This window comes from Barbus barbus (genome assembly GCF_936440315.1).
Source record: "Barbus barbus genome assembly, chromosome: 14".
Taxonomy (NCBI): Eukaryota; Metazoa; Chordata; class Actinopteri; order Cypriniformes; family Cyprinidae; genus Barbus; species Barbus barbus.
In genome coordinates, this window is record NC_136742.1 from 25,450,875 (window position 1) to 25,467,037 (window position 16,163).

Consider the following 16,163-nt stretch of genomic DNA (forward strand, 5'->3'; position numbering starts at 1 on the left):
AAGGAGGTCACAGATGTCATCGCAGTGTCTTTTATGTGATAGCTGTTCAGAGACGACAAGCTAGGATTGAACCCTGAGGTGACAAAGCAGCTCACTAAACAGGACAGAATGTGTCTGCGTCAACTTTCTCCCAGCGTGGGCTCCGCACGCACACAAAAACACACGCGCATACAAAAAAAAAAACACCCGTGATTCGCATCACAATGCCAGTCATTTTTCCTCCTCACTGCACCTGATTTCATCAGACCTGCATGTTTCATCTTGACCTGCAAAAGGATTGAGTGGGTGAGAAATGCAAAGCTTCTGTTGTATACTAAGCTCCGAAGGGACAAGACTAAAGATGGAAGTTTATCTTCATGAATATGGGTCTTCCAATAAAAGGAATAAGAAAAAAATGTCAACTTTTAGGGGTAATGTAGTAATGTTTTGGATATTATTTGGGTTTTTTTTTAGTCCATAAACCATTGGTTGAGGCCAGTGCTGCTATTGTGGGCTGATTGGGATAGTCAAATTAGCTTCAGTAGTAATTTCAGATTTTAGTATGCTGTATTTTGGCTTTAACATTCCTCAAAATTTAGCTTTAAAATTGGAGATTTTAACTCAAAATTTAAGTATTGTAGCATGTAGTCCATGTGTAACCTTTAATGTCACTTATGTGCTACTGTACTATAAGTTGAGAAACAATCTTTTAACAGCTAGATATACATTTTTCTGTAAATCAATAAATAAAAATACTGATAACTCTAGCACTTGTGGTTATATCCAAAGTTTTGTCTAATAAAATATTAGCAATAGCAAAGCAAGAGAATGACTGTCTACAAAAAAAAAAAAAAAAAGGCTAAGCAGAACTAAAGCCTATTGGCCATTTCTGAAAAATAAGTGACATCCCAACTTCCTGTTTCAATAGGATCTTTTAACATAAGAAACAAACCTGTTTTTGTCAAGCCATTTCATACAATCCTAAAAGCACACTCATGTTCTGACATCTCAAGCTTTTCCGTATTCCCTGAAATATGGGGAAGGTACAGCTGAAAGAATAAAATGCAATTTGCTCTTTAAAGGTCAACTTTCTAAATGTTCCATTTGCACGGTTTATGAAAAAGGTTCCGCTTGATTTGCATGAATATTTAACAAGCCACTGTAAACAGCTTAACCTGAGTTTATCATAGGCTCCGTTTCTCACATGCATTCATTTGCTTCACTACTGCTTCCCAAGCTTAGCTAAAAATCTGTATGCAGTATATCATGCTTTTAACATATAACATGCAATATTTCATTATGTAAATTAGCAGAAAATGGTGCTAAAATGGATCAAAATACACATTTCAGAGATACATTTTGATGTGTGCGGTTGCCTTCCGTAAACTCACCCGATGACAGCCCAGCTCCTCTTCAGGGGTAACACCCCTGGCCTAAAAAGGCAAAACATAATGCCGTTGCTGCCGGGGACTCTAAGAATAAACCACACAGTCCAGTCACAGATAAGGTTACCTTGAAACCCGTCCTCCCCTCTCTCCCATGTTTCCTGACCCACACACACATCATGGGCTGGTAACAAACATAAGGACAACCTAGGGCTTGATTTGCTCTTTTGACAGCCTAGCCTTGTTTTTTTCCCCTTCCTGCTGGTGCTTGGTCCCAGCTGGAAGTGTGTAGTTTTTTTTTCCTATGCCACTTTAAGCAACAGGTGCCATTTTTTGCTTCCTTGTAGGGGGCCCCGGCACAAGTGCAAGTTTTATTGGGACTCTAACAGGAAAGGCACAGAGAGCCATTGTGGTGCTTTCGATCAGAAAACTATTCCGGACCGGGGAATTGTGTTTTCAGGCTGTTAGTGCATGCGAGAGATGGAAGGTACTGTCAAATTCATTTTCAAGATACATTTCTAAGTGCATTTAACAATAAGGTGTAAGTCAAACAAATGTTAGTGTATGTAATGTAAATTGTGATACTAACAGTATACAGTCAAGTATTGTTTTTTAACTTAGCCGCTTAGTCAAGTTAACTGTATCTTAGACAGCAACCATCTGCTTTGCAGGGGAATTTTGTGGTTAAAAATACACCATGTCATATGGCTCTATGGAAATCTGTAGTCCTTTGAAGCAGGCCTCTGATGTTGTTGCAGCTTTTTAAGGGTTTTAAGGTAGTGCTATCAACTGAAATACAGTTCAATCAGCTAGAGAGGAAATATATTTAAAGGAATAGTTCACCAAAAATTTTTAATTTAAAATGTATTTTAAATTTACATTTCAAACAATTCTTAAAATGATTTACTTACCCTCAAGCCGTTCCCAACCCGTATGAGGATTTCACAATTTGTCTTCCACAGAAGAAATTACAATGAACAATTACAATGAACAGTGACTGAAGTTTTAAAAAGGACAAAAATGCACCATAAAAGAGGTCCATGCTGCTAGTACATTCTTCTCAAGTCAGTGAGATCACTGAGTCAGTAGGTTTGGTTTAGGATTTGGACTAGATTGATTAATGAATAAATCACTCACTGAAAAGATTTGACTTAAAACAATGATTGATTTACAAATCAACCATCACTACTTCTCTCAAGAGCAGCGGCTGTCAAGATAATCAGTGAACAACAACTTCAGTCTGTTTCACAGTTATAGTATGACTTTTGAAAACTTGGAATAAAATTACAGTAAGCTTTCAATGGGGACTAAAGCTTTTCAGGAGCCACAAAAGTGGTCCACATGACTTAAAGTTCCAGCTGAGTCGTTTAACTCCTAGATTTAGAAATGTGGTATTCTCAAAGGTTTTCCCAAGACGTTGAAACCCTCTCAGTTTCCAAACCAAAAAAAGGAATGGGTTTAAAAAGTTTGAAACCTTTTTAAAGTCGTTATCATTGAGATAGAGCTCCAAAAAAAGCCAATTATTGACGTCAAGGGCCTGCATAAATGAGCGCCAGTCTTGCGTGAAATGGCTTAATGTTGCAAAGACTTAAAAGTAAATTTGATATTCTGATTAAACTGTGAAAAGTCTCTCAGATCAGCCTGACTAAATCATATTTAAAGTGACACTTGAGGGAATAGCGGTGCATGGTGTTTTTTTATGCTGACTTCATTGTCTCAACAGCTCTCACTTACTAACCTGGGATTAGTTTCCATGGATATCCACACACGGATCTGAGGAAGACAAGGTCTCATATTAAAATGCGCAATGAGAAAATGGTCATTTTCTGTACCACCTTCCGCCGCTGTTCGGTTTACAGCACAACACGAGTTGAAGTGGCATTTGTGCACTGTGTTGCCATGGAAAGATTTCTCCTAAGCCTTTTGTGTACACTATCTGCGATCTTATGTTTCTGTATAGTCAGATACTCAAGCTTGTAGACAATCTGCAAGGGCGAAGTCATGATAACACAGAAAGATGCAGCATTACTCCAAACCAGATGCAGCTAAGCATATGGTGTCTACAGAAAGCTTCTCGAGTCAGCATTTGGATGGGACGTGTATTCCTAAGTTTGACAACAGAGACGAATGTGAAGCGCTGAAACAGGTGGTCTCAGCTGACACTTTCGGCGTGTGACGTGTATATCAAACCCCTGAACACACAGACACGTTCAAGCAAAAGTGGAGCCAGTGAAAAACATTGGATCTCTGGGCAACAGGGCCAACAGAAACAAAAGCCACTGCCTTGATCTTGGCTCAGATTCACAATGGATCAACACAATCACAACGGCTTGCTCAAGAATCAATCATTTGCTATGATTTAAGTCAAAAATATTGGCAAAAATCAATCAAGGGGTCTCGTAAACGTAGCGGCGTATATAAAGGTTACGTGTGGTGTATGTTTGGACTCTCTGAGCAGCAATTCAGACTGAGCTGCTGCAAGAATTTATATCAATTTAGAAATAAGGCTTTTAAAGGGGCTCCGGCCAACAGATGACACAGCGCCAGCATTCCTCATGTGGCCTTGGAGATGTTTTAACGATGAAACATTGCCATTGCAGATGTGTGCCCTATCTACAGACAACAAGTTCAATCCAATCTCATTGGCAGGCAATGCATTGATAAAAACTAAATACAAACATTCATCTGCTGTCTAGCTGTCTTTGTCTTCATAACTCTTATGTCATGTCTGCACAGAGAGTGAGCAGCGTGACAGAACTAGATAACTTTTAATGTTATGTGCATACAGTAGACAGATTGACTGAATATCTTTGAGCATCAAAAGCTGTTTCCATACAATACGCACTTGAAATATAAATAAATAAAATCACACTCATATCTCCAAAAACAAGGCCTCGTTTCCATCCCATGTGTTAAAAAGTACATTAGTGTAAAATTAAAGTTGCAGCCATTGCGACTCATTTTAGAAAACAAATTACTCCCTGTTTGAAGAGTGCAGACAAAATACTCTCTGTTTTGTCTGTAGATGCTCTACGCAGACAAAATAAACTATTTTTGTAAAATATTACCAGCAGATGCCTTATTTCTGGGAGCAACAACCTATAAGATGGTTAAGGGAGTTAATAGTAGCCAATCATCTGATTTGATTAGTTCACACAAAAAATCCTCTGAATTGACACAATCACTTTATATAATGAATATTTTAAATCAAATAAAGCCAAAACATAAAGAGGAACTGACATAATTTCTATTTTATGGTGAACTATTCCTTTAAAGTGTTCACCTGGTTTGATATTGGTTCAAACTCTAACCATCTGGGCTCTAAAACAACCAAAATGTAAACTCCACCAGTGACTACAAATGTATGAAACTGAAACTAGACCTGATACTTACCATAAATTACCAGCTTGAACCAATTAGAATGGTTTCTTATGGTTTAATCTGTTTTGTACCTGTCTTGTTTGCATTTATACATTTCTGAACCTCCATCTGTCCCTACAGCGCGGTCCTACACCACCACGACTACCATAGTCGAGACCAAGAATGACCTGAGCGCACATCCCACACGTTCGTCCAAACGAACCTTAACCGATGACCTGTACACCACGTTCAGCTCCCCCATGGCCTGGATCCTCGTGCTGGCTCTCATCGTAACCTGGTCGGCCGTGGCGGTCATTATGTTTGACCTGCTCGACAGCAAGGGTCTTGAAGGTAGGTTCAGCTCTCTTATCGTGGTCCCTTCGTTGGGGAGTTATTTTGGAACAGTTTTCCTGAAGAGATTATAGGTTGGACGCAGCATTCGATTATTTTATAGGCTACCTGATTGAGGGCTTTATATTATTTATTAACTCTCAACTTAAAGTAAAACAGGACTCAGATGAGTTGTAATTGGATGCTTGGATGAGTCTTTACGTTGCGATAAAGCTCCGAGCTTTTTTTCTTGCTGGAAGTTTATCAGCAGTGCCACAGGGCAAACTTGCGAGGCTTCTAAAAAGAGCGGGAGGGAGGGATATTGACTGGTTCCTGATAGCATTGACAGTGACAAGGATAGATAGGGTGTACCGTTGGCCGGGCTGCTATCAGCCACCACTGCATTCATGTGGAGTCAGAGAAAAGTCCTTGTAGGACACCATTTTACCTTGTATTACCACCTGATGAATTAGAATCCATTGTTGATGCGAGGAAGATGATAGAACGCCTGTTTTGGTGCTGAATTGCTTGAAGTTGCAGTCATCTGTTCCTCCGTGTGTCAGTAGTTCCATAATGACAATTTTGAACTCTTCAACTGTTTAAAAAAAATTGTTATTGTTTAGATGGGTTTATCATTGTCATTGAGATCACATCTCATTCACAATTCATTCCATCACAAGGTCTAGAACACAAACACATTAACCCATTTTTGAAAGTATTTCAAAAAGGAAACATTAGACTTTCATTATCATGTAGTTCACTACATGAGTGCACCGCCCCACATTAGGACTCACATTTACATTTACTTATTTCTAATAAGTTTCCCTCCTTTTTCCACCCTGTCCATCACCATGTGTCATCCTGTTGCCATCCAATAAAAAGCCCATACATTATACTGTGACGACCCCTGTTTACCACCTGGTAAAGACTCTCTGCCTGCAGTTCAGTGCTAATGCCAGTTTTTATGTGTGTGTGCGTGTGTGTGTGTGTGTGTGTTTTCCTGCATGCAAACAGGGAGCAACTGTCACTCTCATCTCAAACATTCGTTCGGACATGCAAATTTACTGAACCATGTAATCTGTCTGTCATGAACACAACATCACTTCCTCTAGACTGTCATGCATTCCATTCAGTGTGACACTACACCTTTGACTTCATCATAATGGCAAAGTGAATAGTGGAACTAAGTTCACTTTGAAAGCAGATTGCACTGTGCTTTATGGTAATAAAAAAAGTTATTGCTTCGGATTTCAGACATCTGATTGGGTTTTACATTTACTTCAATCACCTCTATGCCAATGTACAACTGTGCTATTAATATTTCTCTATGCACCACAAAGAAATATTAATCAGAATTGTTGTCTTGCTTTCCATTAGTAATAGCTAAACACCTTTAAAACCAGATACATTTACTTCATAAGCAAAAATAACAACGTCAGATTGGTTTTGAAAGAATGCATCTAAACCACTAGCAAGATCTCCTGTTTTGAGCATAGTTTAATACATTTTCTTACATTTCTGATTAAAACAAGATAAATATTTTCAAATGGGGTAAACTTTGAAAATCTTAATACCCAATTTGCTTCAAGTGTATGTATCTTGTTTACATATTTAGGTCTGTTAATTAAAATAAGGCTTTTGATTTTAACAGTTAACAGTGCATAAAAAAAAGGTGTTGTGTCACCAGAATGTACAAAAGTGTTCATCTTTCATTTTCCTGTGCATAAAATAATGGTTTATTTTGATCGCTAAATTAAACATACACATTGCAAAATAATGCATTTGTAATTCCAGACATTTAAAAAAGATAAATAATAATAAATGCTTCAAATAGTGTTTTTTGGTTGTTGTTTTTTTTCAAATTAATTTGTAGTTCCTAATGTTGCTGTATATTGAAATGCAACATGAATCTAATTTAAGCTCATTAGACAAAGATATCTTCTTACCCATTATATAAAAAAAATATGTAGGCTAAGTTAATCATAAATGTAATAAAATCAGACCTCATTTCATAGTATGGGCTTGATATGAGATGTATAAAACAGTATGGCATCATCAAAATGCTTGCAGCACTGATTTCATCAGAACTACTATAACATAAAGGGAATGAACACCATTTTGATTCTAAGTGCAAAATGCTTTTTAAAAAATCATGTGCATGCAGCAAAGACATTAACAATAATCTGAAATTCTCAGAACAAAAATATACTAAACTTTTTCATTCAAAACTGTGGACTGTATTTCATTTGAGAGTAAACCATAATTTTATTTGAGCCGGCATGACATCAATAAGCTTTGTGCCAATTGCTCCCTTCCACCCTATGATATCCAACCTCCATGTGTTGGTGTCTACTTTGCGATATTGCTTTCAATAAGCCTCAAATTATTCACTTCAATCAATTAATTTTACTCTAACATCGATAATTATGCTTTGAAAGCACTGTAGCGTGACTTCGTTTATTAACTGTGTGGTATTGAACGGCAGCTCCTCTTTGCCATGCAGAATGATTTGATTATTTTTTCATTAAATGCATTGAGAAAAACAATGATATTTTACCTGTAGAATATTAATGAAGTATTCTATGTTGCAGATTTCTCACGTTCTTTACAGGAGAAGGAATATATACTTTAATTTCCCTCTCAATGCACAGCTAAGCCTGGAGAAATGCGGATGCGGAATCATGGGGAGGAAGTTGGTGCTTTGGCCCGTCTTAACACAGCCTTGCATTTACAGAGTCTTTACCATTTGCCTTCAGGTGGTCTATAAGAGTGGTTCTCAACTGGTTTTGCTTCAGAACCCAAATTTTATAATGGACATGAAGACCCAAAGCAGTTTTAAAACTCTCTACCCCACAAAAGTAAACAAAAATATCCATAAAAACAATAAATAATTCATATTTCTTTTACCTTGTGTAGCTTTTATCGGTGTGTTTTTAGGATGAAGGAAAGTCAGGCAACATTTCATGCTGGTGCCCGTCTTCATTTTGCTAGCTGTCTAATTTGCACCAGAAGTCCTGCCAGCTGAGAGCCACCAGTCTACAAAACAATAAAAAGAAAAGAAAAAATACAAGAGAATATGTATTTCCACCAATTCCATTGAATGGCAAGAATATTGTGATGACAATAAAGATTTTCTTTTTTAAAGGTAAAAGACATCAGGATTAAACTGACACTGCCACAGATATCAGGAAATTATGGCACATGTACAATAAGCCATTAAAAATCAACACTGTGCATACACATATAAATTATATGTAGAGAAGATATAATATATACATAGTTAATGACTGGTAACAAACTTCTCTAGTTCCTTTACTGTTGGAAAGCTGTGGTCAGAGGAGTCGAGTGCAGAGGACTGTGCGGTATGAGTGAAGAGTAAAGCTTCACTCACTTTCAAGACAGGATTCAAAGACCACTGTGTTCCTCAGTGCTGTGACTGAGATTCTGTTGGGAATCATTCCCCTCATGCTTGTGGAATAGTCTAGTGTCCTCTTTTTGCCCTGGAGCAAGATTGGTTTATGCAACAATATAATTCTAAGAACAACTCAAGTCAGGATAAGTGATCCACATAATCAGTTTCTAAGCAACTGCATCAGAGTTCCTCAGAACACTGATGAAATTGAACCAAAGTACAAAATATTGGTAGCCGTAATGACCAGAACCAAACCTAATGTTTGTCTATTATACTGCTTTCTGTGATTTTGCCAAGTAGGGAATGTTCTTTCATTTCTTGTTGGTGATAGAGCAACAAGACACAATCAACCTACCATTTCTATTTTTCATTCGGGAGCATATCCTACTAGGTAAAATCATAGTCAGCATATCATAGCCATGACAAACTGCAGAGCTAGATTTTTTCCACCAATGACATTCCTGCAAAAATTTAAAAAATGTATTGCTAAGAACTTGCAGTCTTGTTTTCCATTATTTTTCGTCCCCAATTGGCAAATTATTAATAGATATTTTTCCCACGCATGCATAAAACTAACAAACATTTTTTTTTTAAAAGTTTTAAAAAATATTTGCCAGAGGGGTAAGAAAGATTTAATAATTTAATAAATATTTACTTGGAAAAATATCATATGCTTATCTTATACTAGAAAAGGATGTCTGGACAAAAAAATAAATCCAGATTGTGAAAATTATTTCTGATAAAAAGAGCAGACATTACTATAGATAAGATTGAAACCAGCACATTTGTGCACTGTGAACTCTGCAATTTGTCCTCAAGATATGTATAAAACGTGAAGACTTTCATTCAATTTGAGCTCATTGTATTTTTACTCAAGCATTCATCTGTATGGCTTTGTGTCTCTTATAGTGATTTCAATGGTTCAGCAGAAAAAATGTCTATGGTTCAGATATCTGTTATAGCTCAGGAGATTTATTGGAATTATCTGTTATGTAGATATCAACTGTCGTCTCAGATCTTTTCTCTGTAGAAAAAAATTAAAATGAAAACAAATGTCATACATAAACACATAATAATGTATTGGGGTGTTATATATATATATAGCACATTAGATTATTGGTCTTGGAGATTTTGGTATCTTGGCAATCTGATCAGCCTGAGACACAGCTGGAGGGGTCACATGTAAGATTATAGGTTCTTGCTCTAAACGAAACGTATGAGAATCTGGAGACATAATCAAAAGTTTCCATTTGCTCTCATTTTAATCTTATTGCTATCTAGAGATATTAAAGAAAACTCATTTGTAATTTTCCTTTCCTGTGAGTTTACACGTCACACTCAAGCACCCAAAATATAAAATGTTGTCAGTTTTGAATGTGAGAGCTTAGAGCGCAATACTGAATTTCCATAAAGTAGGTTAAAAAGTTAATCAAACAAATGTCACTGAATTCATCAGTATTGCATTAGCATTTCTATGTAAAGGAGATGTCACAATTACGTTATGAGGCTTGAATTTCAATGCAGCCAGAAGCAAACGTGAGAAAAGGGAGAGTGTGTCAATTTAATTTGCCATGAACCAGTAAATGCTCTAAAAAAAGATAATACAGTGTCTTATGTAACACATTCACACTACATGTATCTTGCTTCTACCTGTTTTTTTTTTTTTTTGCAAAATGCCAAAGTGTTTTTATAATCACTGTGACATGGATTAATATGATGTGTTCTTTTCACACCTTTCCTGTGATTTTGTGCCATAAGTGTGATTGTGTTTTATTCATAATGGTGGTTCAATTTCCCTGATTATCCTGCCTACAGTTTTGAGCGTGCTCAGTGAGGACGACCCAATGAGAGAGAGTGTGTGTGTGTGTGTACAGTATGTGTGTGTTACTATCCCACACCTCTGCTTCTGTGTCTCTCATCCTAACAGGACCTCAGCCAAACCGTGTCAGGAAAACATTAAAGGAAGCAGGCAGCCTTAGAGGCAAGCCATCTTATATCTTACATATTACACATACCAAGTGGTCTTATGCAGAAAAATTGAAGTAGCTGTTTAAATTACTAAATCAAGGTCATTGTAAGGTACTAAAAAAATAATAATAATTAACTGTAAATTTAATTCAGTCATCCTGAATGGCATCTTCAAGGAGCATTCCTAAGAGAAATAACCCCTTTTCAATGTAAAGATAAATGTTTTTGTAGATCTATAAATGTGATGTGCGATTTTTGTCTGCCCTAAAATATTGACTCCTTTCCCAATTTAATGTGGAGAAAATTATATATAAAATGTTGATTTAACAGAAAACATTGCAATCAGTGCGAGATCTGATTTCATTATTGAAAAATTCACATAATTTGTATATATATATATATATATATATATATATATAAAACTCAACATTTTGAAATTAAAATAGCTTTACTGCCCATTTAATGTAATTTTACAAGCTGCATTTAATACATGCTTGAGAAATTTATAACTACTACAGATTATAGTAGCTGGCAGCCAGAATATTTTATAATCAAATACTAATTTATTCTAGCAGGAGTCGTGAACATGAGGGTGTTTAGAGGCTATAATGGAGGTCTGAGGAGTCTGGAGTCTGTGCATGCTGTCACGTCACCTCTGCATAATGGCTTCTGGTAAAATGGCTTTGACTCAGGTCATGCTGCTCGCATGCTGATAACTGCAGACAGACAGGCACTTCATGATGATGTGTGAAATATGATGAGCATTTCTGTCGATGGGCAGTGGAAAGCAGGAAAACACAAAAGTCACCCTAAATGAAAACAAGTTTTACTGACTTGGCATTTATATTTGTAACTGTATATGCAAACATACATGCACCTAGATGTTTTCAGTCATGTGATGTTCAATCCTTTTCACTGCTGAATCTGAAATCATCAGTTTGTCTTATTGAAGATGTCATTCAGGGTTGATAGCACATACACATAACCTGAAAAGAAGAGCTTAATTTAGTACATGACTAAAAGTATATGAACACCTGTTTTTAATGAAATACATAATTACTAAAAACAGCATACAATTAAAGGGATAGTTATGCCAAAAATGACACTTTTGTAAACGTTTACTCACCCTAATGTCGTTCCAATCTTGTATGAGTTTCTTTCTTATGTTGAACATAAAATATGATATTTTGAAGAATGCTCGTATCAACATTTGATGGTCCCCACTGACTTCCATAGTATTTATTCTGCCTACTATGGAATCAATGGGGACCAACAACTGTTTGGTTCCTCAAAATTCTTCAGAATATCTTCATTTGTCTTCAACATAAGAAAGAAACTTACACAGGTTTGGAACATCTAAACCAGCTCTAACAACAGTGAAAAACTCAAGCCTGCTACAGTCTTTTGTCAAAGCTCTACAAAACCACTTAAAGATCATTATCTTTATAACATCTAGCTCAAAAACAATTACAAAGAAAATAGACTATATGGCCAGAAGTATGTAAAGAAATGTTTTAACAGTAAACAAGTGTGTATTTGAGCATATTTATAGTATATATTTATGTAATATATACTATAAATATGCTCAAATACACATTTCTTTGTAATTGTTTTTGAGCTAGATGTTATAAAGATAAAGATCTTTAAGTGGTTTTGTAGAGCTTTGACAAAAGACTGTAGCAGGCTTGAGTTTTTCACTGTCGTTAGAGCTGGTTTAGACGGCTGTAAGTTAATGTATGTTGAGTGTATGGAAATATGTGTCTTAAGATGCCCTGTCTAAAACATGCTCTTAGGGGGTATTCAGCACATCAGCTCTGATCCCATGGAGGCAGTGAACGAAGCCATGGAGGACTCTACCGATTGGATAACATCAATCTTGACTTTTATGACTAATTTGGTAGCACCGGAAGAGGAGGAGGAGGAAGGTATATTAACTTATTGTAGCCTTCATTTAACATTAGCAGCACGATTACATAGCAAATGTTTACTGTAATATCAACAGCCTCTCAGAAACCACAGACTAACCCACTGCGGTTTGATCTGACGAGCCATGTGTACTAATAGGTCTTATTAGAAATCTAAGCTGGCTTGTATGGTCACGTTTTCCCCTTCTACAGAAAAAAACCTGCTTTAAATGGTTTCCCAAAGGGATTGAATATCACAGATTATATTTGTGCCCATATTTTATTTCAATCTATATTCTGACATAAGATCAGCTAGAAAATTCAAAATGATGTGTTTCATAACCAAGAAATATTAAAGGATGGGTCACTATTTTGCAGCTTTACACTACAATGAAGAGTTTTGAGAAAGAGGACGAGGAATTTCTACCAGGAACTGTCAGCGCTAACTCTGTGTGCCACATGTGTGATTCTACAAAATAACAATAAAAATCAAACAAAACAGTATCACATCTCTGTCATTAATCTCTCACGTCAAATATCTTGGATTCTTTTAGTTATTCAGTGTTTGATTCATTACGACTCACACATACTTGGTAAAATTGATTTAAAAATATTTTAATTTATGTTTATTCATTTAGGAGAAACATTTATGAATAAGAATACAAGCAATTGATCCAAAGAGGACAACATAAGTAATGCTACAGTACATAATTTAATTTAAGCACTAGGGCAGTATGTATAGAGAATAGATTACATTATATTATAAAAATGATACAATCAATGTTTTTGATCAAGATTTTTTTTCTCAGGAAGAAAAAAAAAATTAGACAAAATGATGGGAGTAAAATTGCATAAGATTTTTTAGAGAATGTATCTTAAATCTATTTTTCTAACGCAACTGTCATTATAAGCAAACCGTTCAAGAAAATGTGATAATAATTATAAAACAATTAAATCAATATTAATTGTCTGAAAATAAATCTTAACATCTTGCATTTTCAAATATACTGAAAGAAAGACACTGAAGCACTCACAAAAAAATATGGTGTAAAAATAATTTATACTCAAAAATTGCACAATTAATTACAAGTAGCACATTAAACTAATATGAAATTATAAAGTAGAAAGCCTGAAATAGTATTTTCTTGTAAAAGGTACTCCAAAAGTATTTATTTTATTTATTATCACTTCGACAAATATTTTTTACATTGTAAAATCATTGCTCTTAATATTTTAAATACTTTTTCTTTTTTTTAAACAAGACAACAATACTGATTTAAGAATGCATTATTTTGGAAGTCTTTCAATAGACCTTAAAATAAAGAGAATTTGTTACAGAGGGAGAGCAATAAATCTCAGAAAATATGCCTACTTAAGAGACAAAATAACCTGAGATATCTTAATCTCCCCTCTTAATTTTGGAAGCTAATGGGTCATTGTGGTCTCATTGAGGGCAGCTCATATGGCCCTGTCTTCAACCACAGATGCACTTAGAAAGGTCATAAGCAATGTTCATTAGGTGTTCCATCTCCTCTACTTTTTACCCTGATTGTGTATCAAGTTTAGATTAGTGGAGTTCATTTTCAATTGACTTCTTTGACCTTGAAAATTCTTCACATCTGTTACAAGACTATCCAAAGGGTATGGAAGCAGAATAATGACAATAGTTTTTGAAACATAAAGCATGCTGAATTCCACAAATCGAAAAAAAAAAAAAAGATGCATTGCAAAATAACAGTGCTTGCATTTTAATACCTTGTATTTCCTGGGCTTGCATTTTTAGGTCCTGAAATTAAACATAGTTGTTTATTTAAGCTGTGAATATTTCAATTCAAAATGTTTCACACACATTTTCATAATAAAAAATTCAATAATTGATATTCACCTTCCAGAATTCACTTCCAAAATATTAGATCTGTTTAAAAATACGATGTATAATATTCGACAGGCAAATTTTGGTCATTTTATTTCACTTTCCAAACTCGCTGCCACAAATTCAGTGGTTAAAATTCGGCAGAGAATTCAGCGGTGCAACCGAAAGCAATATATGTCTTCCTCAGATGTAATGTTAGTTCTGTACTTCAGCGTTGGGTAAAAGAGCATTATAATCTATAATAGAGAAAGCTGCTTACATGTAGGCTACGGGAAACAGCAAAGATGTTGAATTAAACATACACACAATCAGCGTTTCCACATGTTTATACTGGCCCCGATAATCAAAACTTACACTTAGCGCTTGCTTCATTTCTGCAAATCAGTTTTTGTGAATTAATTACTTGATCCACATATGGCCTTCATCAACAGCTGCTTGCGCCACCTGCTGGTGAGCGGCTGACATCAGCTGGAGATCATGCATCAGTGCTCTACTGCTATTCCTTCGGGTGCCGGATGTGCGCCGCTGAATTTTCTGCCAAATTTTAACCACTGAATTTGTGGCAGCGAATTTGGAAAGTGAAATAAAATGACAGAAATTTGCCTGTCGAATATTATACATCGTATTTTTACACAGATTGACTATTTTGGAAGTGAATTCTGGAAGGTGAATATGAATTATTGAATGTTTTATTATGAAAATGTGTGTGAAACATTTTGAATTGAAATATTCACAGCTTAAATAAACAACTATGTTAAATGTCAGCACCTAAAAATCCAAGCCCTGGAAATACAAGGCATTAAAATGCAAGCACTGTTAATTGCAATGCATCTTCTTTATTTTTTTGATTTGTGGAATTCAGCATGCTTTATGTTTCAAAAACTATTGTCATTATTCTGCTTCCATAAAAGGGTGCCCGTACAGTGAGGGTAGTATAGTCTACCATTAAAACTGACACTTTTATTATAGGCAAATATAAGCATATTTGCTTTAATCTAAAGATCAAAATCTCCAAAGATAAATAAAGTCTATGAAGATTAAATAAGGCCTATGAAGTAATGCATCTTACATTTTAATGACATTTACTTTCTGGTTAATTACCAGTGACCACAGAACTATAATCAATTAAGAAACCCCCACAATGCCTGAAGACTCATTATACAAGCATTTTAAGATTTACATGATTTACCTTTTAGCTAGTAGTATATTTATCATTAGAACACAAGCTTTTGAAATCATCTAGTTGAAATACAGCAGAAATAAACATTTATGGGACTGTCAGAGAACAGTTTATTCACACTTTCAGAAACATTCATAAAGAGAGCTCAAAGCAGAGACACACACAAGAGTGACATTGCCAAGATTGTTGAATCAATAACACGCTTGGCTAAGATTCCTCATAAAAGTCACCTTGAGGTACTCATTTAAAATAAATGCATGTGGATTGACTGCCACATTGCTTCAATAGCTCCAGTTATCAATGAATGCTTTTTAAATTGATGGTTAACATACCAACAGTATTTTATGTAGATCATCTCAGCAAAACAAAAAACAGCAAGAATGCAAAAATACAAACTGATCACAACACTATATGCTCATAGACAAATTATACACATATATATGCCTCTTATTTATATATAAACAAATGTATACTATTCACTATTCTGAATCATGAACCGGCCGTATTAAACCATCTGAACGATTTATTAATTCATCGCTTCAAAAATTTGATTCATTTGAGAATCGGGCAACAGTTTTTATTCTAAACCTACAATAACGGACACACGATAAGATAACTGAATCATTGTGACGTAAAATGTTTTTCAGAAATTTTTTTTTATCAATAATAATAATAATAAACGATTTTACAGTCACTATGCATTACCTGTTGAATTTCTTTTAATGGAATTAGTAGACCTACTACTTATGCAACATTCTTTTTCTACAGTTTG

General features: G+C 35.3%; 1 protein-coding gene across 1 annotated transcript in view; it reads left to right on the forward strand.

Moving 5' to 3' along the window:
• Positions 1-1,477: 1,477 nt before the first annotated feature.
• LOC306880222 (uncharacterized protein) overlaps positions 1,478-16,163 on the forward strand; it is a 36,980-nt gene continuing 22,294 nt past the window's right edge. Inside the window, exons 1-4 of the mRNA XM_079433596.1 lie at positions 1,478-1,851; positions 4,866-5,075; positions 10,394-10,447; positions 12,228-12,359. Of these exons, the coding sequence (XP_079289722.1) occupies positions 1,836-1,851; positions 4,866-5,075; positions 10,394-10,447; positions 12,228-12,359 (412 nt within the window). The 5' untranslated portion in view covers positions 1,478-1,835. The remainder of the gene's footprint in view (positions 1,852-4,865; positions 5,076-10,393; positions 10,448-12,227; positions 12,360-16,163) is intronic.